Here is a 24,750-nt window from a genome sequence, read left to right as displayed (position 1 = left end):
CCCGCGGGCAGTGTTTCCGCACGGACACGCTTCCGGCGCTAGGTTCCGGGTGGGCCCGACTGTTTGTTTTCTTTTTGTTGTTTTGAGACTGGGTCTAACTCTGCAGCCCGGGCCGGCCTCGAGCTCGGAGCAATCCTCCTGCCTCAATTTCCAGAATGCTGGAGCTCCCAGGCAGCGTGAGCCCCCACGCTCCGCTGCGGGCGCAGCTCTGGCTCCGCCCACGCAGGTCGGCGCGGCGTTCGGATGGATTTAAGCCACACTTCCGTCCAGAGCTGCTGAAACCCTTCGCGTGCTTATTCGGGCAGTACGGTCACAGGAAAGACCCTGCAGCCCCGGCTACGGCGCTTTGGTGACACTTTTCACGAGGTTCCATAAAAGCTTCTTCCCAGGGCTGGCGTGGAGGGATCCTCGCTGAGTCCTTTCCTCGCTGTTAGAGGAAATGTGGACTCGACGTGGACGCGGGCACCACAAAGCCCGAGCGCCCTCTCCGCATCGTCCCACCTCCTAGCTCCTGCAGACGCTTCCGGCGACTTGGCGGGTGTCCGCCGTCAATCAGCCCGGCGTGCCAGCCCCTCAGCACCCAGAAACCCTTCGCAAGATACTTCTCTGCTTCCGCAGGCTCGGGGCTGCTTCCCTAAGTTTTTCCTTCCTCCCGAGCAAGGAAGGCGGCCTTCCACTTCCGCCGTCTGCCCGGCGGCCCCTCCCCGCCCTCCCTCCGGGTCCTAGCGCCTGCCCCTCTCCGACTGTCCCGAGCTCCGTCGGCGCCAGGCACCGCCGCCAAAGCTGCGGAGCCTGCGAAAACCGATCCAGGTAGGACACGCCGGCGGGAAGTCGCGGGGGCTCGGGCAGCGGCCCCCGACGCGGTTTGGGGTGCTCCCGGCTTCACGTGTGCTGCCGAGCGGACGGAGTTGACCAGGCGCGAGCATCCCGGGCGGGGCGAGCCGTGAGCGGCCTCGGGCGGGCTGCGGGCCCAGCAGGTCCTAGAACCCGCCCGGTGCCCGCCGGTCAGTGCTTTGGATGCCCAGGCTCAGCGGACGCGACTGCCGGCCCTGCTCGGCGCGGACCCGGGGGTCCTAGAGTCCGCCATGTTCCGGGCTTTTGTCTGAGTGGCGAGGGCCTCGTCGCCGAGTCCTTGGCGGCTGCGCCCCCCCTCCCAGTCCGAGGTTCTGCCCGCCCCTCCCGCGGTCCTAAAGAACGCCATTTTGCAGGTCTTTGTCCTGCTCTGAATCCTCCGTCCATTCATTTCTTCATGCCTTCCTTCTTCATTCATTCTGCCCTGTTCCGCTCGCCGAAGCTACGTTATCCTAGGGTTTAGTCCCAAATGAGTCAGCATACAGCCCCGCTCTGCGGGGGCTGCCTGTCTGGCGAGGACACCCGCACAAACACGGTTGCAGAGAGCGAGGAGCGCTGGGTTTCTGCAGGTCTTGTCCCTCCTCAGAGAGTCTGGTAGGCCCTACTGCCCTGCAAACTCCCGTATGCTGTTCCACTATTCCACTGAAGAAATTGAGTCCCCGAGCGCGATGCATCCCTCATCTTACAGCTCGTTATTATTTTTGTGGGGAATGGAGTATTGGAAGCATGCAAGTATCTTCCCATGGGAGAAGGAAAAGGAGGGACAAAGGGAATTGCATATGGAGGTGGTAAAGTTTGTGAATTGTTGATGGAGCTTTGGTTGCTGACCAGAGTGGACGCTGCTACAGAATCTGAGGGTGGAAAAATGGGATCATGTGAGCTGACTGGTTGTTAGGCCTAGGATATCATTAAACATTCACCACAACACAGTTTCATCAAAAGGCTCAAGGTTTGGGAGGCTTATATGTTGACCTATTTGAGGATTATATCTAGATGCCTCTTTTTTTTTTTTTTTTTTTTTTTTTTTTTTTTTTACCACACCTGCGCTGCTCCCTCAAACCCAGCTTTGGGGACACTGAGTCTCATTAACGTGTGAGAAATTAAAATGTCATCTCTCTTACTGGGTTTCATCACAACAGTAAACAAATTGGAGTACTAGGGTGATACTTGAACCATGTGACCTTGTAAAAAACGGGGCATTTAAGTTAATAAATAGTTGGTGACTGACTCTCACAAACTCCTACAGTGGAAGAGGCAGAGGCTATAGACCTGGGTGTGAATTCCACCAGAAGTTTGCTCTCAGTCACCAAACAGTTTTGGAGTAACAGGTGCGTAGAACAAAGTTCCCTGGACCCGATTGCTGGAGGTGAAAAATTAAGAACCAAATAATAACATATGCTAGTGCTACAATAGTCAAGGGGACAGATGGCAGAAATGTCCATATCTGACTACTTGGCTTCAAATACCAGCTAAGTCTGTGGTAATTGCCTGGCTTTTCTGTGTTATCTCTTATATCTCGTGTGTTTTTGTAGCACATGTGTGGAGGTCAGAGAACAACTTACTGGAATTGGTTCTGTCTTTCCATCATGTGGGTCCTGAGGATACAACTCAGCCTCGACAGAAAACGCCTTTACCTACTGGGGCATCTTGGGTTCTTGTTCTTGCCCCAAGAACAGGAACCTAACCTTCCGGCCTGAAGCTCTCCCCTTAGGGCTTTATTGAACCTTAATTACTGCTGAAAAGACCTTGTTAGCAAACACAGTCTTGGTGCGGCTAGAGCTTCAACATAAGAATTTTAGAAGACAGATACTCAGCTATAACAGGCTTCTAAGGCATCAGGACATGAACTTAAGTCAAAGAAGTCAGTTAAGTGTGCATAAAATACACATGATGTGTAATCCATGGCAGGAAGCCGGCACCTTAAAAGAAAAGGTTTTTGAAGTTAAAATGTAGTTAGGATAAACATCTCATTATCTGAAAGGAGTATATGAGGTGTGGTGGTGCACATAGTAACATTATAACACTCAGGTGAGAGTTCCAGGCCAGCTGAGGCTAATAGTGAAACTTTGTCTCAAAGCTAGAAATTGCAAACAGTGCCACGAAGAAAGACATAGAGCCAAAGTACAGGATTCACAGCTGTAATCCCTACACTGAGGGGGTTAAGGCAGGAAGAAGAATCAAGGCCAGCCTGAGCTACATAGTAAGATCCTGCACACCCCCTCCAACAACAAGGTAGACAAGAAAACCTTCATTATTTTTTATGTATATGAGTGTTATGCTTACATGTATGTATGTGTACCAAGTGTATGCCTGATGCTTACATGTATGTATGTGTACCAAGTGTATGCCTGATGCTTACATGTATGTATGTGTACCAAGTGTATGCCTGATGCTTACATGTATGTATGTGTACCAAGTGTATGCCTGATGCTTACATGTATGTATGTGTACCAAGTGTATGCCTGATGCTTACATGTATGTATGTGTACCAAGTGTATGCCTGATGCCTGTAAATGGGAGTTGTAGGTGTTTGTGAGCCACCTTGTGGGTAATAGGAACCGAATCTGTGTCCTCTGGAACAAGAACAATTGCTCCTAACTACTGTGCCATCTCTCCAGCACCCAGGAAGGCCTTCTTAGAGGGAGGGAGATAACCAAGCTTGGTGACCTGAGTTTAGCCTCCTAGAGCCATCTAGTAACAGGAGAGAACTGACTGTGCAAGCTGTCCTCTGCCCTCGACACCCTCTAGTGAGTGTGCATACACATAAACAAAGAGAGGAAATACAGTCTTTAAAGAAAAAAAAGAAAGACAGCCTTATAGAGGAAGTGTGTGGGAGCAAGACCCAAGTAACCAACGAGTTAAATACAGAGATACAGAGGTCAGGAGACTGAGGGGTAGCAGTTTCCACTGTAGAACTGCTAGTATAAATGACTAGCATGGAAGGAACTGAAGTCTAGAACGAAGACAGGAGGCCTGGAGGTGTGGAGCCTTGCAGTGGAAGTGAGGGATGGGACAGAGCTGAGCAGGAGAGAGATGGGTTAGAGAGAAGTACTGATCTTTGTCCTGGGAAGTGTCCTGATTTTGCTGAAGAATTTTAAGTGAGCAAAGAGTGATTGTATAGAGTCCTGCTCCAGCTCTAGGGTTGGAAGAGCTGAGCTTTGACTTTGGGCATCTTAATTAGCTGTGGACTCTTCTGCCTTGTGAGGTTTTTTTTTTTGTTTTGTTTTGTTTGTTTTTTTTTTTTTCTGGTTTTTGAGACAGGGTTTCTCTGTGTAGTCCTGGCTGCCCTGGAACTCACTTTGTAGACCAGGCTGGCCTTGAACTCAGAAATCCGCCTGCCTCTGCCTCCCAAGTGCTGGGACTAAAGGCGTGCGCCACCACCGCCCGGCCCTTGTGAGGATTTTTATATAGAGTTGTAGTAAAAATGATTCCTCCTAGAAGTACTTGAAGATCTAAAAAATGTGTTCTCTCTCTTTCTCTTTGTTTCTTTCTTTTGTTTGTGTTTCTGAGAGTAGAACCCAGTGCCGCACACTGTCAGGCAAGTACTTTCCCCTTTTATATCCTGGCTCACGTACCTAGTTCTTACATGTTAGTTGGAATGGTGAGAGTTTGTTTAACGTACCAGTTTCAGGGTTGCAGAGATGGTTTGGCCTGTTAAAACACTAGCCATACAAACCTGACAACCTGAGTTCAAGCCCCCAAACCGAGGCAAAAGCTAAATTTGGTGGTACACATCTGTAATCGAGCACTGCTATAGGGAGATGTACTACAGAGGCTTGTCAACAAACTAGCCTGGATTACACAGTGTAGCAACAGTAAGAGACCCCACCCACCTCAACAAGTTGGAAAACAAGCTGACTCCCAGTTGTCCTCTGCATACCTACATACATACAAATAAATATGCTTGGTGCCACACACCTATAGTCCTAGCACTGGGGAGGCTAAGGCAGGTGGACCTCTGAGTTTGAGAACACCAGGGCTATAGAGAAACCCTGTCTTGAAAAACCAGAAGAAAATAAAAGAAAGGAGGAGGAGAAAAGGACTAGGGTGTGGCAACAGTGGGGTTGGGGAGTGTCCAGTCCACTGGAGCCTAACCACTGTGAGCTGTCTAGCATGGGTGTGCGAACTGGATTCATAGCCTCCAGTCCAGTGCTTCTCAACTTCCTAACGCTGCTGCCCTTTAATACAATTCTTCATGGTGCAGTGACCCCACTACTTCCTAACTGTAATTTGCTACTGCTATGAATTCTAATATAACTACTGTGTTTTCGGATGTTCTTAGGTGACTCCTGTCAAAGCCATTGGAGACCCACTGGTTGAGCACCATTGTTCTAGAAGACCAGTGGGTGCTCTGCTCGGCAATCTCTCTGGCCTGTGACTTTTTTTTTCTTTTTTTCTTTCTTTTTTTTTTTTGGTTTTTCGAGACAGGGTTTCTCTGTATAGCTCTGGCTGTCCTAGAACTCACTCTGTAGACCAGGCTGCCCTTGAACTCAGAAATTCGCCTGCCTCTGCCTCTCAAGTGCTGGGATTAAAGGTGTGCGCCACCATGCCCGGCATGTGACTTGTTTTAAAAGATTTATTTATTTATTATATGTGAGTACACTGCAGCTGTCTTCAGACACTCCAGAAGAGGACATCGGATCTCATTACAGATGGTTGTGAGTTTTGAACTCACCTGGCTGCTGGGATTTGAACTCAGGACCTTCAGAAGAGCAGTCTGTGCTCTTAACCACTGAGACATCTCTCCGACCTCTGCCCTTTTTTTTTTTTTTTTTTTTTTAAAGAATAAAAATATGATGGGCAGAGGCCAGAGGATTTCTGCGTTCGAGGCCAGCCTGGCCTATAGAGTGAGTTCCTGGACAGCCAGGGCTACACAGAGAAACCCTGTCTCAACACCCCACCCACCCAAAAAAAAAAAAAATAATAAAATAAAAATATAACAACAAAAGTAAAAATACAGATTGCAGTGTCCATGTCACCTTCATTAGATGATGGTTCTTTTTGTTTGCTTTTTACAAAAGGGTTGGTTTTTGTTTTTGTTTTGTTTTGTTTTTTAATCTTTATTTGTGTTTGGACTCGTCCACAAATGCCCAAGGGGCCAGAAGCTAGATCCATGTGAGCTGAAGTTGCAGGTAGTTGTGAGCCACTCAGTGTGGGTGCTGGGAACTGGACTCAGGCCCTCTGGAAGAGCAGCAAGTCTCTTAAGTACAGCGCCATCTCTCCAACCACTTGTTATTTTTATTAAATTAGGACCTTGCTCTGTAGTCCAGGCTGGCTTGGAGCTAAAGAGCATCCTGCCTAAGACTCAGAAGAATTAGGGTCGAGAGTATGCTTCTAGGAGTCCACTGTTGCTGTCTGAAGACACTCCAGAAGAGGGCATCAGATCCCATTACAGATGGTTGTGAGCCACCTTGTGGTTGCTGGGAATTGAAATCAGGAACTCTCAAAGAGCAGTCAGTGCTCTTAACTGTGGAGCCATCTCTCCAGTCTGGTCCCAGACTTCTGAGCAAGAGCTCAAAAACTTTAAACCCCAGAGTTAAGGCTCAGCCATGTTAAGTTTCTAGCCGTATGACTTGACAAGTCTCTTTACTCTCAGAACTCAACTCGCTCTCATCTATAAAATGAGGTCAGGGCTTCCAATTTTAGGCTGTGTGAGAATCATGCCAGGTGCCACACCCAGCTGATGACTTCTGATAAGACTCCATAGTTGAGGGAAGCAGTCTGATTCCATTCGGTCCTCACACAGCCCCATGTGTTAGTGCTTTGTTACCTCAACTTTGCAGAGGAGAAAACTGAGGTTCTAAGATACACAGTAAATTGAACAAAAAGTCACATCAGCTGGGAAGTGGTAGGGGCTGGATTTGAAGCTGATGGTTTGCCTTCAGAATATACTGGGTTGCACAGAACTCTGTATACTGACAGATAGATGTAAAAAGGTTAGGATGCTGTGGGACTTGGCAAGTACTTAGTGGATGTGAGCTGTCCTAGGGATGAACCAAGCAGAGCCTCATGCGTGCTATTGAAGAACATTGTTGCTGGCCTACACTCCCAGCCTGGCTTTTGTTTTGCTTTGCTTTGTTTCTTTTGGGGAAATTTAGGAAGCTAGAGATGTGACTCAGTGGTAGAACACTTATCTGGCCTGTATTAGGCCCTGGGTTCAAATCTTACTCTCCTACCCCACCCCACCTCCCTTCCCAATGCTTCCTGGTATGGTGCTGACTCTACAGAGCCTTTCAGGGGCTCCATTGGTCAGCCAGGTAAACTGCTTCTATAATTACCTTCTCTGGAATAGGCCCCAACCCCACCACCACCCCACCCTCATCCTCTTGGATGGGCTCCATCCTCCTTCTCCACCCCAGCTCCTGTGGTGTACAGATGAGGACACTGGTCTGTAAACAGAGCCTAGTCAGTGATGTACAAGTCTGAACACAACCTGGCCTGCCACCCTCTGGGCACACCTGGCTCTCCTTGCCCACTCTCCCCTGCCCCAGCACCACATCTAAGCTTCTCTTAAGAGGATCTACCCTAATCCTCTTCCCTTCATCTCTCTGGGAGGATGAGCGGGTGTTAAGACTGATGCAGCTGTTAATCCTATTTTTTCCCAACTATGATCCTAGGAGCAGCTGTGTGGATGTTGTCTGGGCTCTTGGCCAGAAAGTAGGGACTCAGCAAGAGCTAGTATCCCAGGAGGCCTCGCTAACTCAGACACATCAGTTGTAACTGAGGAAGAGGCTCGGACTGTCAGCAGTAGGTCAGGCTGCCTTAAGAGTGAGTGAGCTCCTACCAGAGTTTTAGAGCTGGGACTAAAAGGGACTCCACTAAAAGGGACTCCAGTGCAGAGGATGGACCAAAATTCCTATCTGGGGTGGTGTGCCTTATAGCTATGAATGGTCAGAATTCTCTGAGCAGTTGCTCCTCCAGAACTGGGCCAACATACAGTGGAGACCCATTACCTCCAAAAATAGCCATCCACCCTGCCTAAACATTGGTTCCTCCTTTCTCTGGAGCAAGTCTGTCTTTCCCGAGCATTTGGAGATCTTAGGCCGTGGGTAAAAAGGAAAGGAACATTGTGAGGGTAGTGGAACCTAGGCATTATAGGAACGCCAAGGGTTTAGAAAACGGGTTAAAGGGCAGACAGGGCTGGTCCTTCTGTGATGCTGGCCCTCACTGCTTTCTACCCCTAATGAGAAGATCACAGGGGAGACTTGAATGCAGTACCAAAGGTGGGCTTCATTAGTAGGAAGGATGTAGAGGTCCTGTGGCTTGGGCTGAGGAACATGGGGGTGGGGGGAGTATGGGTGTCATCCAGTTACCTTTGTGACTGCAGAGATGGCTCAGTGGTTAGAGTACTTGCTGTCCTTGCAGAATATTCAGGTTTAATTCCCAGCACCGACATGGTAGCTCACAGCCTTAGGCACTAAGCATAGGCATGGGCCAGTAAACATTCATACATGGAAAATGAAAGTGATATTTTCCTTAAAGGTAGGGTCACCTCTGAGATATTGAGAAGGCTTTGGTGAAGAGGGGAGCCTTGAAGAATACAGAGGGATGGTTTTGGTCTAATTTTGCTTCTTTTGCAGAGAAGGCCTACTCACCAAGGCCATGGAAGTGGAGGCTACAGAGGCCAGGTCCCCAGGCCCCTGCTACAAGCGCTCTGGCCGCCGTTATAAGTGCCTGTTTTGTACAAAGACATTTCCAAATGCACCCAGGGCAGCCCGCCATGCTGCTACACATACACCCACAGACTGCACAGAGGAGGTGAGGGAGGCCCAGCCAAAAGTGGATACAGAGCCCAAGGCGGAGGAAGCCAGCGGAGACAAGGTATCAGCTTCAGTAGCCAAGCCCCGGCCCTATGCCTGCCCACTGTGCCCCAAGGCCTACAAGACAGCTCCTGAGCTACGCAGCCATGGGCGCAGCCACACTGGTGAGAAACCCTTCCCGTGCCCAGAGTGTGGCCGCCGCTTCATGCAGCCAGTGTGCCTGCGTGTGCACCTGGCCTCACATGCCGGTGAGCTGCCCTTCCGATGCACACACTGCCCCAAGGCTTATGGTACACTCTCTAAACTAAAGATCCACCAGCGTGGGCACACAGGTGAGCGGCCCTATGCCTGTCCTGACTGCGGCAAGAGCTTTGCTGATCCTTCAGTGTTCCGCAAGCATCGGCGCACCCATGCCGGCCTTCGACCCTACAGCTGCGAGCGCTGCGGCAAGGCCTATGCTGAGCTCAAGGACTTACGCAACCATGAAAGGTGTGATCCCTAGAGACATCTGGGAGACAGAAGTGGGAATTAGTATCTCGATAGACTATGCCAGTGGGAAGAGCTGCGGCTGGACACTTGTCTAAAGATGGGAGCGCCTGGTTGAACAGGGATCAGGCTGGGTGGCAGAGCTAAGTGACTAGAGATGGAACCCTGAGAGCAGGCAAGGCTTTGTTGGCCTCTGTTCCAGGCAGTATTTGGAGTCGGTCATCAGCAGGGTCTTGGGGGAGGGCCCATGTGGGTAGGTCATAGGAGAGAAGTTCTATGGATTTCTTACTCATGGTACAGCTCTGTGGCTCTTAGGGAATTAGCTCCCAGACAGGTGATTGTAGGGCTCTCCCAGTGAGTGTTGCAGTCTAACCAGGTCCTCCATTATTCCACAGGTCCCACACGGGTGAGCGCCCCTTCCTCTGCTCGGAGTGTGGTAAAAGCTTCTCTCGATCCTCTTCCCTCACATGCCACCAGCGTATCCATGCAGCCCAGAAACCCTATCGCTGCCCGGCTTGTGGGAAGGGCTTCACACAGCTCAGCTCTTACCAAAGCCATGAGCGCACACATTCAGGCGAGAAGCCCTTCCTGTGCCCACGGTGTGGCCGCATGTTTTCTGATCCGTCAAGCTTCCGCCGTCACCAGCGCGCACATGAGGGCGTAAAGCCTTACCGCTGCGAGAAATGTGGCAAGGACTTCCGGCAGCCCGCCGACCTGGCCATGCATCGGCGAGTACACACCGGCGACCGACCCTTCAAGTGCCTGCAGTGTGACAAGACTTTTGTGGCTTCCTGGGACCTCAAGCGGCATGCGTTGGTGCACTCAGGACAGCGGCCATTCCGCTGTGAGGAGTGTGGGCGAGCATTTGCTGAGCGAGCTAGCCTCACGAAGCACAGCCGCATGCACTCTGGGGAGCGTCCTTTCCACTGTAATGCCTGTGGGAAATCCTTTGTGGTGTTATCCAGCCTCAGGAAGCATGAGCGTACCCACAGAAGCAACGAGACTACAGGAGCTGCCCCCCAGCAGGAGTTGGTGCTGGGACTGGCACTGCCTGTAGGTGTCGTAGGTGAGGGCTCGGCCGCCCCCGTGGCGGGTGCAGGGGTAGGGGATGCTCCAGCGGGGCTGTTAGGGTTACCCCCTGAGTCTGGTGGTGTAGTGGCCACACAGTGGCAAGTGGTGGGTATGACTGTGGAACATGTGGAGTGCCAGGATGCTGGCGTTGGGGAAGCGCCTAGTACCCTGGGAGATGCAGGAGAGGTGGGGGGTGAGGAGACTGATGAGAAGCCCCCACAGTTTGTGTGTCGCGAGTGCAAAGAAACTTTCTCCACACTGACACTGCTACGCAGGCACGAGCGCTCACACCCGGAGCTCCGGCCCTTTCCCTGCACTCAGTGTGGTAAGAGCTTCTCAGACAGGGCTGGGCTTCGAAAGCATAGCCGCACCCACAGCTCTGTCCGCCCCTACTCCTGTTCCCAATGTCCTAAAGCTTTCCTGAGTGCCAGTGACCTGCGCAAGCATGAACGCACCCACCCCGTGCCCATCGGGACCCCCATACCCCTGGAACCTCTTGTGGCTTTGCTAGGAATGCCAGAAGAAGGGTCAGCTTGACGTCTATAGATCTCCACTACACTCCAGAAGCCCATCCCTAGTCTCCAAAGCCCTGCCTCTGGGCAACTCGCTCAACTCTTGTCCACTATTAGCTGTGGGCAGTGGAGGCAGATAGCACTTCTGAGGGAGACTCATTAAAGCATTGGCTTTGCTACCAAGCTGTCTTCTGTATTGTGGTTCAGTTTACCTTCAGTGGAAATCTGGGACTAGCATGCAGTGGAAGGGCCTTGGTGACAGACAGGCTCTCACAGCTTAGCCTGATCCAGAACTCACTATGTAGCCCAGGCTCACCTTGAACTCAACCAATCCTCCTGTCTCAGCCTCCCGCTACTAGGATGACAAGGACTTAGCACCACACCTGGCCCTAAAAGGTCTTGAAATACATTGATTGCCAAAGTATATGTTGGGCTGCCTTGTGAAAAAATTTTCATGCCAAGTTGGTACCTCTGAGAATAATTGGTGACTAAAAGGTGTATTAAAAGTACTAGTCCTGCAGTGAACAAACCTATGTGGCTTTGTTTAGCCTCTACTCAGGATCATGAAACCTTTCCTGATTACTGTCCTTTCACAATTAGTGAGCTGGGGTTAAACAATTACTTTTTCTCGGGGGCTGGAAAGATGGCTTCACAGTTTAAGGCTAAGGCTCACAATGAAAAAGGTTTGGTTCCCAGCACCTATACTTGTCTTTCCAACTACTTTAAAAAACAAAACGAAACTTGTCTTTCCTGTTTATCACAGTAACAAATTAGGAAGCATATTTGGAGGGAAGCATTTCTCTTCACATTAAAACCCATGAAACAGAATGAACCTTACTAGAAAAGTCTTTACTGGGTTTGATGGTTTGTGCCTTTAATCCCGTATTCCAGAGGCAAAGGCAGTTGGAGTTTGAGGCTAGCCTGATCTACAGAATGAGTAGCTAGCCAGGGCTACGCGTAGAAACTTTGTCTCAAGAAAGAAGAAGAAAAAAAGAAAGAATGGATGAAAAGAAAAGTTAAAACTATATGAAGAAATCATACATATGGCCTCAGCAGTGGGCATATGCTGTGTGCCTCAGTGGACAGACTTGTTCCTAAAAGATGTTGGTAGGCTGCACCACCCAGGAGACAGAGGGTCTCTGAGTTCAAGGCCAGCTGGGCCAACATCAGAAGTTCCTGGTAACCTGGGCCACATGAGACGCCCACAGAAGTTAACAGCTGAGATTTATCCTGGTGGTGGAGCACTTAACCGCCATCTGTGAGGTTCTGGGTTCTGCATACAGAATTAGGAGAGGAAAGTTGACTTTCCGAGTTTAAATTCATGGCTTTTGCATTAAATCACAGTGTAGCCCAGGCTGACCTCAAACTGGTACTTCTGCTGTAGTCTCCCAGGCACATGCCAGCACACCTATCTGTTTCTTACATTTGTTGGGAAAACAACCAGGGTTTTCCTCTCCTGTGTGTTTGCTCCCATCTCTTTGTATTTCATGTCAGCTGGTGGTCGATGTAATGAAACCAAGCTTGGGCTGGGAGCAGATTAGTTTGCCACTTCTCAGATGTCTGAGGTTTGTGTCAGCCCTAGAGCTGGCTACTGCCCGCACTGTGTAACCCGCCTGTAATGTTCATGTTGATCCTCCAGTGTTCTCAAGTTTATTGGTATGGCCAATGTCATCTTCGCAACTAGGAGACAGAAGTTGCCGTGGGCACATGGCTTGTCACCAGCCTGGTGTTTGCCTGTGTATGTATGGCATTATGAATGGCTTTGAAAACAGCCATGAGAACTTTAATGTGCACCATTTTGATTTATAGAAAGCATCCAGTTTTTTAACCCAGTCTGAAAATCCAAAGTTAATACGGAACACCCATCTTTCTCTTTTCATTGGAACACCCATCTTTCTCTTTTCATCGGAACATCCATCTTTCTCTTTTCATTTGGTTTAGTTTTTGGTGTTGGGTGTTGAAGTTAGGGTCTCAAATGTAATAGGTATTTGCTCTGCTAATGAGCTACATCTCTAGACTGGATACTTTTTTTAAAAAACAGGTGTTGTGTTTGACATGCTGAAAACCAAAGCACTAGAATAGAACATACATAATTGGCACAAAATTAAAGTCAACCAGTAGAGTGAGAGAGGGGATCCAGAGACATCCATGCCTACATCTGTGAACTCACTATTACTTATTTTCAAGTTGTGTAGTGGTGAGGATTGGACCAGGAGCCACAGGCATGCTGGGCAAACACTATAGCATGAGCCGCATCTCCAGCCCTTTATTTTATTTTATTTTGTTTTGAAACAGCAACTAGACTGGCCTCAAACTCCCTCTTAAGGCCTCAAACTCCCTCTCAAGGCCGGGAAGACTTGGAACCTTTTGTTTTTTTTTTTTGTTTGTTTGTTTTTCAAGACAGGGTTTCTCTGTATAGCCCTGGCTGTCCTGGAACTCACTCTGTAGACCAGGCTGGCCTCGAACTCAGAGATTCATTTGCCTGCCTGGATAAAAGGTATATGCCACTACCTGGCAGACTTGGAAGTTTTGGTCCACCAGTGACAGCCTTCTGGGACAGGTGTATAGTACCAAGCCCAACACATTTTATTTATCATTCGTTTTTTATCGAGTTTTTGTTGTAGTGATTTTTTTCTTTTTTCTTTTCTTCTTCTTCTTCTTCTTTTTTTTTTTTCTGTTTTGTTTTGAGTTAGTTTTGCTGTGTAGCCCAAAGTGGCCTTTAAAACCTTACAGTGTTGTCTGTCGTTCAGCATCTGAAGTGCTAGGATTGTTGCCAATTTTTGTGAACATTTTTAATGACAGCTGTAATTGTTCATCTCACTGGGAAAAACTAGACTGATGCATAGTTTTCCTTGAAAAATGTCTAGATGAGGCTGTGACATTTTCATTATCACATGACTTGCCAGAAATCGTGTTAGTCAGATGTGGTACCACATGCCCATAACCCGAAAACTTGAGAGATAGAAGGCAGGAGATTGAGAGTTAGAGGCTAGCCTTGGCTACATGGCAGATTTGAAGGAGTCTAAAGTGAAATGAGAGACTGTCTCAGTAAACAGAACAGTAAAATAAAGGGAAGTGGGGTAAATAAACAGGTGGGGACACCTGTTACACAGAGAAACCCTGTCTTGGAAAAAAAAAGAAAAAAACACTAGCCTCATCTAGACATTTTTCAAGGAAAACACTGGTGAGGATAAGATTTACAAATGCAGAACTGGGTGGGGCGGGGCAGCAGTCATCAGTATGTTCTCCTTTAGGGCTGAGTTACACAGCCTCAAATTTCCATGGATACTTATTTTTAAAAAATTCCGTTTATCCTTATTTTGTTTGTGGGTGCGTGAGTGCCATAGTGCATGTATGGAGGTCAAAGAACAACTTGGGACAAAGGGATGGAACTTGGGTTGTCAGCAAGCACCTTTGCCTGCTGAGCGACCTTGCCTGCCTAGCAGGGTGTTGACAGTTTTAGGTCTTACAGTGAAGCTACTGGGGGCTCCCTTTCCATCTGTAGCTAAAGCCAAGCCAAAAGCCAACTAAGCCCAAGCTCTCCCCAAGCTCACCCTTCTGCTCTTTTTTGAGTCTTGCTATAGACGGTCCTTTTTTTTTTTTTTTGGAATACTGTCTCCCTATCTTAGCCCAGACTGGCTTTGAACTTGAGGTGGTCCTCCTGCCTCAGCCTCTTAAGGGCTGAGAATACAATCATGAACCACCTCACGGGGATTCTGAGTTCTTGCTGAAAGACGAGGACCACCAAGTTGGCAGTGTCAGGAATTCACCAGGGTCCAGGTCACCTCCAGGCTCACGTGCTCGTCATGAGGACATTGCAGCAAGCAGCCATGATTCAGGAATGGCAAACCAGGTCCTCAGCACCAGGAGAAATAGCAAGACATCTCAGTGGCAGCGATAGCAGTCATGTCCTGGTGCTCACACATGAGTGTTTAGAGGGAAGTCTTTGGCTTGGTGAGATGCCCAACCAGTAAAATGTATTTGCCACCAAGCTCAACAACTCAAGTTTGGTGGCCAAGACCCGTGTGATGGGTGATGGGAGGAGAGAACTGATTCTTTTGTTTTGTTTGTTTTTGTTTGTTTGTTTGTTTGTTTTTTCAAGAAAGGGTTTCTCTGTGTAGCCCTGGCTGTTCTGGAACTCACTCTGTAGACCAGGCTGGCCTCGAACTCAGAAATCCGCCTGCCACTGCCTCCCAAGTGCTGGGATTAAAGGCGTGCATCACCACGCCCGGCTGAGAGAACTGATTCTTAAAGTTGTCCTCCGACCTCCAACAAGTGATGTGGCACAAGCTTGTGCGCGCGCGCACACGCGCACACACACACACACACACACACACACACACACACACACTAAGTGTCTAAAATGGAGGTGGGTCTTTAGAGCTGAGAGTATGTCGTTCAGTGCTAGAGCATTTGCTTAGCTCCTAATGAGGACTTTATTATCATAAAGGAATAAAAGGTCCATGGCGGGGGGTTAGGTGGGGGGGGGGGGTGAGGGCCCGGGTCTTTACACCAGCACTTGGGAGGCAGAAGCAGGTTGAACAGTGAGCTGGCTCTTGCCACCGAGGCTGACAGCCTGAGTTTGATCACTGGAACCTACATGGTGGAAGGGGACAATTGACTGCAGAAAGTCATCCTCTTTGCCTTCCTTCCGTGCACTCCTGCCCAGATGCGTGCACACACACACACACACACACACACACACACACACACACACACTATTAAAACAATTGTCAAGTTTATAATTTATTTACAAACTTGCTGCTTTTAATTTTTAATTTAATATACATGTGGGTTAGGTACATGTCAGTGTAGTGTTCACAGAGGGAGCTGGATCCCCTGGAACTGGAATCGCAAGCAATTGTGAGCCACCTGATGTGACAGCAAGTGTTCTTAAGAGCCGAACCGTTTCCCCTGCCGCCATTGATGTGTTCTTTGAGCTATGTATGCTTTTATAGCTAGAAACCCTCAACATCAGACACTTGGCCCATGTTGAGTTAATTTCTGTGTATGGTTTGAAGCAGGAGGCTCAGCTACATTTCTTTGCCTATGGATTTCCTACTGTTCCAGATGCATCTGTCGAAAGGACTATTCTTTGACCATTTCATTGTCTTGGCCTTCTTAAGAAAAATAAAGGAACTGTAAATATGAGAGGTTTTGTTTGGTTTCTAGCTGGGGATCAAACTCAAGGCCTGGCGCATGCTAGGCAATGCTCTATATCTAACCCACACCTTAAGCTTCATGTCGTTATGCCAATACCACACTATTTTGATTATTGTAGGATTAAAATGTTTTATTTTTTTCTACAGATTTTGACTGCATGCATGTCTGTGTATTCAGAAGAGGGTGTTAGAGCCCCTAAAACTGGAGTTATGGTTGGTTATGAATAATTATGTGGGTGCTGGGAACTGAACCCTGGGCCTCCGCAAGAGCAACAAGTGCTCTTAAGTACTGAGCCGTTCTCCAGCTCCCTCATTCATGGTTTTGTAGGAACTTAAAATCAAGACTTATGAGGCTTCCAGCTCTGTGTGTGTGTGTGTGTGTGTGTGTGTGTGTGTGTGTGTGTGTGTGTGTTTTGTTTCTCTCCCAATCGTTTAATTTCAAGATTTTTCCCCCTAGTCTTATAGTTCTATTTTATTTTACTTTATTTTAATTTAGTTTTAGTTTTTGAGACTGGATTTGAGAACTGCATGTTGGTCTAGAATTCAGCATGTAGTCCTTGCTGGCCTCCAACCCTCCATTCTCCTGCCGCAGCCTTCTCAGTAGTGGAATTACAGATGTGTGGCATCACACTTTAACCCCATTTGAATTTTTGGATCAGGTTGCCAGATTTTGCTCCCAAGAAGTTTAGAAAGCTAGTTTAGGTTTTGGTATGTGAACTGAATCAGTGTGTGGGAAATTGCCAACTTCACAATATTAACTTTCGACCTGTGAGCATAAGACACTTTAAATTTAATTAGATACTTAATTTTTTTAAAGATTTATTTTTAAATCAGGCAGTGGTGACACACAACTTTAATGCTAGCACTTGGGAGGCAGAGGCAGGTGAAAACTTTTCGAAGCCAGCCTGGTCTACAGAGTGAGTTTCAGGACAGCCAGGGCTACATAGAGAGACCATGTCTTGAAAAAAAAACATTATTCTTTTTTTTTAATTATTTATTTATTATATGTAAGTACACTGTAGCTGTCTTCAGATACTCCAGAAGAGGGCGCCAGATATTGTTACGGATGGTTGTGAGCCACCATGTGGTTGCTGGGATTTGAACTCAGGACCTCTGGAAGAGCAGTCAGTGCTCTTAACCGCTGAGCCATCTCTACACACACAAAAAAAATTATTGAACGTCCATGGGTCTTTTGCTGGGATGTATGTCTGTGCATCATGTGCATGAAATGCCCAAAAGAAGGTGTTGGAGTCCCTGAAACTGGAGTGAAGAGACAGGCATGAGCTGCCATTTGGGAGCTGGGAATGAAGCCAGGGTCCTCTGGGAAAGCAGCCAGCTCTTAACCTCGGATCCCTCCATCCAGCCCCACCTAGATTTTTAATTCCTTTAAACCGTATTTCTTTCATCTTATCTATAAATCTTTTTGTTTCAAGGTTTCTCTGTATAGCCCTGGCTGTCCTGGAACTCTGTCTGTAGACCAGGCTGGCCTCAAACTCACAGAGAGCCTCCTGACTCTGCCTCCGGAGTGCTGGGATCAAAGGCGTGCACCTCCACACCTGGTTTATCAGTAACTCTTACACTCCTGTCAAATTTATATCAAATATTTTTCCTGTTGCTATTAGAAATAAATTGTTCTCTTTTAAACTTCATTACATTTAGTTTCTTTTGAGACAGGGTCTCTAGTATATTGTTGGCTGGCCTCAAACTCACTCTGTAGCCATGGCTAGCCTTGGGACTTCTTATCCTCCTCCGTCTCACGTTCCAGAGTTCCAGACAAGCCACTGTCCCAGACTTGGATTGCACCTCCTTAATGATAAGAAACACAGTTGTGATACAATGTGGAAATTCCCTTTCATTCCCACTGTGCTAAACATTTCTTTGAAAAAGAGGTTTCATGGGGTCAGGTTGGCTTGGAATTTAATTTAGTACACAGCCAAGCATGACCTTGAATGTCTGACCCTCGTGCCTCCACCTCCCAAGTGCTGGAATTCAGGCCACTGACTAAGCTACAGCTGACAGTTCTACTATGTTAAGTTTTTTAATATGAAAGCAAGTTTTATTTTGTCAAACTCATTTTCTGTGTCTACTGAGATTATTCTATGGCTTTTGGTTTTTTATTCTACCAATAATCTGCATTATTTGACCTCCGATAGTAAACCAACTGGTCTATAGAGTGAGTTCTAGGATGGCCAGGACTACACAAAGAAACCCTGTCTGACAACAAACAAAATCAGATTTATTTATTTTATGTGCAAATGTTTTGCCTGCATGTGTGCCTGTACCATATGCAGAGGTCAGAAGAGGGCACAGGATACCCAGGAACTGATTTATACATGTTTGTGAGCCACCATGTGGATGCTGGGAAATTAGCCCAAGTCCTCCAAGAGCAGCAACAAAGTATTATTAACTTCTGAGCCATATCTCTAGCCTAAGATTTTTGGTTTCTTGAGGCCAGCATTTTGTGTGTCCTAAGTAGGCCTCATACTAGCTATGTAGCCAAGGATGACTTTCGACTTCTAATCTGCCTGTTTGCACTTCCTGAATGCTGTGGTGATAAATGCGCCTTGCGGTATCCACTGGACCCGGCGCAGGGCTTTGCGCATGCTCCACAAGTCCTCTACAGCTGAGCCACCTTCCCAGCCCCCTTCATAAGAACATTGGTCTGCCACTTCTCTCTGATGTCTTTGTCCAGTTTTATTTTCAGAGTAATGTCTATAAACCTTTTTATTGTTGTTTTAATTTTTGAAATAGGGTTTCTCTATGTAGTCCTAGTTGTCCTGGAACCCACTATGTAGACCAGGCTGATCTCAAATGCCGCTGTCTCCTCAGTCCTGGAATTGAAGGCATGGCCCATCAGACCTGCAGTAATGTCTAGAGGCTTGATCTCTGTCCCTCACTAGTTGTCTCTAATTTCTCTTAACTCCTAGGCTCTGGTGCTAGGACAGTAGCTGGCGTCAGCTTTCCATTGGTGGACTGTGGTCATCAACCCACCCACCCACCCCCACTGCCCCACCCCCCCAGTAGCTGGCATCAGCTTTCCATTGGTGGACTGTGGTCATCAACCCACCCACCCCGACCCCCTCCCACCCACCCCCAGTAAACAGGCTCATCCTGGACTCAGTTACCAGGAGAAAAGGAAGAAGGGGGTAGGGAAGGAGGGGAGAAGGGAAGAAACAAGAAGGCCAGGGTGTGTGCACACCTGTGGCCTCAGCATTTGGAAGACTGAGGCAGGAGTTTCAGGGCCAGCACAGAAAGTGGGGCCTGTCTTCCTGGGGGGAGGAGAATGCTGAAGACCAAGGCTAAGGCTGAAGTAGAGGAAGCAGCTTGTGTGAAGCCCAGTCAGTTCTGGACTGCCAACAGAGCCCATTAGAACCAGAAGCCTCTCAGCTTTAGAGTCGGTCTTCTTGTTTACCTTCTCGGCTGTCTCCATCTCCCACCTATCCCCACCAAGCCAGCTCCAGCCACAACAGCCTGATGGTGCATGTGCACGTCTGTGCACACACGTGTGCTAGCCAGAAGTCAGTATCAGGTGTTTTCCTCAGTCGATTCTTTGCCTTATTGTTTTATTGTTTTTTTTTTTGTTTGTTTGTTTCTTGATTTGTTATTGTTTCTGGGTGGGTTTTTTTCCATTTATTTATTTATTTATTCACTTAAAACTTGATCACAAGCCGGGTGTGGTGGCACACGCCTTTAATCCCAACACTTGGGAGGCAGAGGCAGGCGGATTTCTGAGTTCGAGGCCAGCCTGGTCTACAAAGTGAGCTCCAGGACAGCCAGGGCTATACAGAGAAACCCTGTCTCGAAACCCCCCCCCAAAAAAAACTTGATCACACCCCCCCCATGGTCTTTTTGTTTTGTTTTTTGAGACAGGGTTTCTCTGTATAGCCCTGGCTGTCCTGGAACTCACTTTGTAGACCAGGCTGGCCTCAAACTCAGAAATCCACCTGCCTCTGCCTCCCGAGTGCTGGGATTAAAGGCGTGTGCCACCACGCCTGGCTTCCCCCCATGGTCTCTTACACACACAGCCCCTCCCCCACCCCTTCTCCGGGTTTGCCCACACACTCTGGCACAGCAAGTCACTGCAGGACTAGGTGCATCTTCTCCCACTGAGGCCAGACAGGGCGCCTCAGATAGGGGAATGGGATCCACAGGCACGTGAGAAACTCGGGAACAGAATCACATTATACATATAGCCCTGGCTGGATAGGCGCTCACTTTGTAGACCAGGCTGGCCTCAAACTTACAGAGATCCACCTGCTTCTGCCTCCCAAGTGCTGGGATTAAAGGCATGCACCACCACTACCCTGTTTACCTCCTTGTTTTTTAAGACAGGCTCTCACAGCCAGGCGGTGGTGGCACACGGGAGACAGAGGCAGGCGGATTTCTGATTTCAAGGCCAGCCTGGTCTACAGGGTGAGTTCCAGGACAGCCAGCGCTACACTGAGAAACCCTGTCTGGGGGTGGGGGTGGGGGTGAGGAGACAGGCTCTCACTTAACCTGGAGCTCATAAATTTGGCCACACTGGGTGGCCAGCAAGCCGCAGAGATGCTCTGTTATCTTCATAGGCTGTGTGCCCACCTCTGACATGGGTGCCAAGGTTAAACTTCAGGTCCTCACGCTTCCGCAGCAAACATTACCAGCTGACTCATCTTCCTGGCCCCTCTTTGGGACTGGTTGGTTGGTGTTTTTGATTTTGTCTTTGAGACAGGGTCTTGCTACATAGCCAGGCTGATTTAAAACTCGAAATTCTTCTGCCCCAGCCTGCTGAGTGCTAGGATTACAACCATGAATGACCATCCCAGTTTCTGTCCTGCTTCTTCTGCTGCTGCTTGTGTGACTACATCGTACTCAGCTGTGTAATCTGATTTAAACCTTCATCTTAATTAGTAGTCCTAGTTTTATCTCCACAGTTCCTTTGCTAGCTGTATGTGATGACTCCTTAGGTTCATATCACCTAAGGATGTAGAGGAAGGTGGACCACAAGTCAAACACCAGCCTGGGATACACAGTGAGACCCAGTCTCATTCGTTCAAATTAACCACTCAGTCAGTCGCTTGGTGTTCAGCTCAGTGATGGGAGTGTTTTCCTGGCATTTACGAGCCCCTGAGTTCAATCCCCACTACTGAAACAAACAAAGGAAAACAAACCCAGCCAGTGCCTTTCACCATGTAAAGGAATGTATTCATAGATATTAGGGCATGGAATATTCGGGGAATGGTTATTTTGCCTAACATAATCTCTCCTTCTGGCTCTCAGAGAATAATGTCTGCCCCACATGCAAAAAGACATTTCCCAAGATTCTAACCCTGTCAGTGTCCAAAGAAGCCTCATATTCTAAAGTCCCAAATGTTATCAGTCATCAAACTCAGATGCAAATCACCCTGTGGGTACAGTCCGTCCTGCAGCATGCTTACGAAGCTGTGGACCTGTGCAACCAAAGGCCTGAGATGTGGCTCAGTAGAGGCATGCTTACCTAGCATGCTTACCCAGCATGCTTACCCAGCATGCTTGAGGACCTGGGTCCACTCCTGGCACTGTGTCCACCTACAATGGGCTGGTACAGGCACAGCCTAACAACTGCAGGCTCCTGACAGGTGCAAGGTGGAAGGAGGTACCACTCAAGCCACGTACACATCCGCTTGGAGGGCTGGACAGATGGCTCACTATTTAAGACAGATCGCTGTGCGTGGAGAGGATCTGGTTTGGGTTCCTCGCACCCAATCAGGTGGTTTGCAACTGTCTATAACTCCAGATCCAGGGGTTCAACACACATGCATATAAAGAAAATAAACATTTAAAATGCTTTAGAAAGCATCCACCTAGGAGCTAGGTGTGGTGACATTTGACTTTAATCCCAGCACTCAGGAGACAGAAGTGAGCACTGGATCTCTGAGAATCAGGCCTGCCTGGTCTACACAGCGAGTTCCAGGTTAGCTGAAGCTACTAAGTGAGACACTGCCTTAAAAGACGCACACACAAAACAAAACAAAACAAAACAAAACAAAAACAAACAAGCAAAAACCTCGGGGGCTGGAGAGATGGCTCAGCAGTTAAGAGCATTAACTGCTCTTTCGGAGGTCCTGAGTTCAATTCCCATCAACCACATGGTGGCTCACAACCATCTGTAATGGGATCTGATGTCTTCTTCTGGGGTGTCTGACAGAGACAGTGTACTACTCATACACAGAAAATAAATAAATCTTTTTGTTTTCTTTTGTTTTTTGGAGACAGGGTTTCTCTGTGTAGCCCTGACTGTTCTGGAACTCACTCTGTAGACCAGGCTGGCCTTGAACTCAGAAATCCACCTATCTCTGCCTCCCAAGTGCTGGGATTAAAGGCGTGTGCCACCTCCACCCAGCTTATTTGTCTCTTTTAAATAGCTAAACAAGGGTCTCACTATGTTGTCCTGGCTAGCCTGGAACCTATGTAGACCAGGCTAGCCTCAGACTCAGAGAGATCTGCCTGCCTCTGCATCCCACCAGCTGGGACTTAGGGTGCACATCACAGTTCAGGCCTCTTTCTTCTTTAGACAGTTTTGATATATAGCCCAGGCTGAAATAAAACTCTCAATCTTTTTGACTTAGCCTCCCTCGCTCCAAAAAAGTAAGAGCTTTCTGTCATCCTCTTTTTCATAATAATGCCCGTTGCAGTTTTAGAATATCTTAACAAAGTATTCACTTGGCTTCCCCACTAACAGATACTGTATATAAAAGCAGAGCCCTCACCTTTATTTCTATTTCTCTTCCCTAGGCACCTACAACAATGTCTGGAACATAAATCTTGCTCAACAAATATTTTTCGAATAAATTACTTCCAGAGGTCCTGAGTTCAATTCTCAGCAACCACATGGTGGCTCACAATCATCTGTAATTGGGTCAGATGCCCCCTTCTGGTGTGTCTGAAACAGCTACAGTGTACTCACATAATTAAACAAATATATATATATACATACAAAAAACATTTTTAAAAAATTACTAAGTTTAATTAACCATGGAATAAGAAGACAGGCCCAGCCATGTTCATACCCTAATCACTAACATTAATTTATATGGCAAAAGCCTGGGAAGACATGATAATTTACAGACTCAGGTGAGGAGAATCTGCCTTACAGAACAAATGTCACCTGTGGACCTGTGCAATTAAAGACAGGCTGGAAATGTAGCTTGATGTCTGATTGGGTCCTAAGCAATCATAAAGGAATTTAGTTATGTTTGTTTGTCTGTTTGTTTGAAACAGGGTTTCCTTGTGTAGCCCTGGCTGTCCTGGAACTCACTCTGTAGACCAGGCTAACCTTGAATTCAGAGATCCGCCTGCCTCTGCCTCCAAGTGCTGGGACTAAAGGCGTGCGCCACCACTGCCTGGCCCTACAAAGGTGGTTATTAGAGGGACACAGAAGTCGCTGCTAGACAGTGGTGCAGACCGTTGTGCTCTCAGTGGAGAGTGAGCCCACGAGCGAGCCACGGGACACAGTAACTAATAGACCTAAAAGAAGAGCAGGTTCTGTATCTCAGCCACCAGTAGGAAGCAGGTCTGCACACACTTGGCCTTGCTGAGTGACAGTGACTTTGGTTTTGTCACCTTGGGAATTGTGAGAGGATAACTGTGGGCTGTAAGCTTCTAAGTGTGGTGGTCCGCCACGTCAGTAACAGAAGACCAGGCAAGCATGAAACACATGCTTGCGATTCCAGCACCAAGGAGGCCAAGCCAAGAGAACTAGCATAAGTTTCAGGTCAGCCTGGGCTGGGGTTAGAGAGACGGCTAGGCGGTTAAGAGCACTTGCAGAAGGCCTAGGCTTGGCTCCTAGCACCCACATGGGGACTCATCGTAACGCATCTCAAGAGACCCACAGCTTCTGATCGCCATCAGCATGGTGTACATCCATTCATGCAGGCAAAGCACTCATGCACATAGAATAATATTTAAAATCTAAAACTAAACTAGCCTGAGCTTTATACATAGTGAGACCCAGTCTCAAGAAGCAGAGACACACACACACACGCACACAGTAGAAAACAAATACAACTTGGGTGTGTGTGTGTGTAGTATCTGTGTTGTCTGCAACTGCAATGGCCACTAGTTTGCCAATATCAATTCTCCCCTCAGTGCAGAGTCATAGGACAAAAAGCTTCAGCCTCAGTTGGCCATGGCAGTACCTTCAGGCAATCCCTTAATTCAAGAGACTGACTCTGAGCATTGGGAGTTCAAGACCAGCCTGGTGTACAGCCAGTCTCAAGCTAAGAAACAATTACAACTGCAGTCCCAGCTCCCATGGGAGCCTGAGGGAGAAGAGGCGCCAAGAATTCAAAGTAACCCTGGGTTACAGAGTGAGACCTGCCTCAAAAAGCCAAAACAACAAAACCAGGGAACTGTTACCTGGGCAGTAAAGATGTTCTTTCTCTGCAACAGCTGTAGCTATTTCTGGTGATGTGATTTATATTCTAAGAAGATTAAAACAAAGATCACCTCTTAAGACTTTAGCTGGGCGGGGGGGCTGGAGAGATGGCTCAGTGGTTAAGAGTTCCGACTGCCCTTCCAAAGGTCCCGAGTTCAAATCCCAGCAACCACATGGTGGCTCACAACCATCCGTAATGAGATCTGACTCCCTCTTCTGGTATGTCTGAAGACAGCTACAGTGTACTTACATATAATAATAAATAAATAAGTCTTTAAAAAAAAAAAACTTTAGCTGGGAGCTGGGCGTGGTGGCGCATGCCTTTAATCCCAGCACTTGGGAGGCAGAGGCAGGCAGATTTCTGAGTTCGAGGCCGGCCGGGTCTAAAAAGTGAGATCCAGGACAGCCAGGGCTATACAAAGAAACCCTGTCTCGAAAAACCAAAAAACCAAACAAAACAAAACAAAAAGACTTGAGCTGTCTTCCGAGGAAGGACAAACTGTTCCCTTACAAGG

At 47.9% G+C, this 24,750-nt stretch overlaps 1 protein-coding gene across 12 annotated transcripts; it reads left to right on the top strand.

The window, feature by feature from the left end:
- Positions 1-20: 20 nt before the first annotated feature.
- Zfp668 (zinc finger protein 668) lies at positions 21-15,832 on the top strand. Of its 12 annotated transcripts, none has more exons than XM_017322256.2 (5): positions 721-810; positions 2,099-2,180; positions 2,930-3,084; positions 8,433-9,101; positions 9,494-15,832. In XM_017322256.2, the coding sequence occupies exons 4-5, from the start codon at positions 8,455-8,457 to the stop codon at positions 10,704-10,706; spliced, it is 1,860 nt and encodes a 619-aa protein (XP_017177745.1). In that variant the 5' UTR covers positions 721-810; positions 2,099-2,180; positions 2,930-3,084; positions 8,433-8,454; the 3' UTR covers positions 10,707-15,832. The 12 variants fall into 12 exon arrangements, with proteins under 12 accessions (NP_001349118.1, NP_666371.1, NP_001349119.1 ...); XM_030242589.1 differs by lacking the exon at positions 721-810 and adding an exon at positions 1,102-1,446 and having other exon boundaries at positions 2,934-3,084; NM_001362192.1 differs by lacking the exons at positions 721-810; positions 2,930-3,084 and adding exons at positions 1,215-1,446; positions 4,368-4,390.
- The last annotated feature ends 8,918 nt before the right edge of the window (positions 15,833-24,750 follow it).

Source organism: Mus musculus, chromosome 7 (assembly GCF_000001635.26).
Source record: "Mus musculus strain C57BL/6J chromosome 7, GRCm38.p6 C57BL/6J".
NCBI classification, from domain to species: domain Eukaryota; kingdom Metazoa; phylum Chordata; class Mammalia; order Rodentia; family Muridae; genus Mus; species Mus musculus.
The sequence above is the reverse complement of the archived record's forward strand: the minus strand, read 5'-3'. Positions and strand labels throughout refer to the sequence as shown.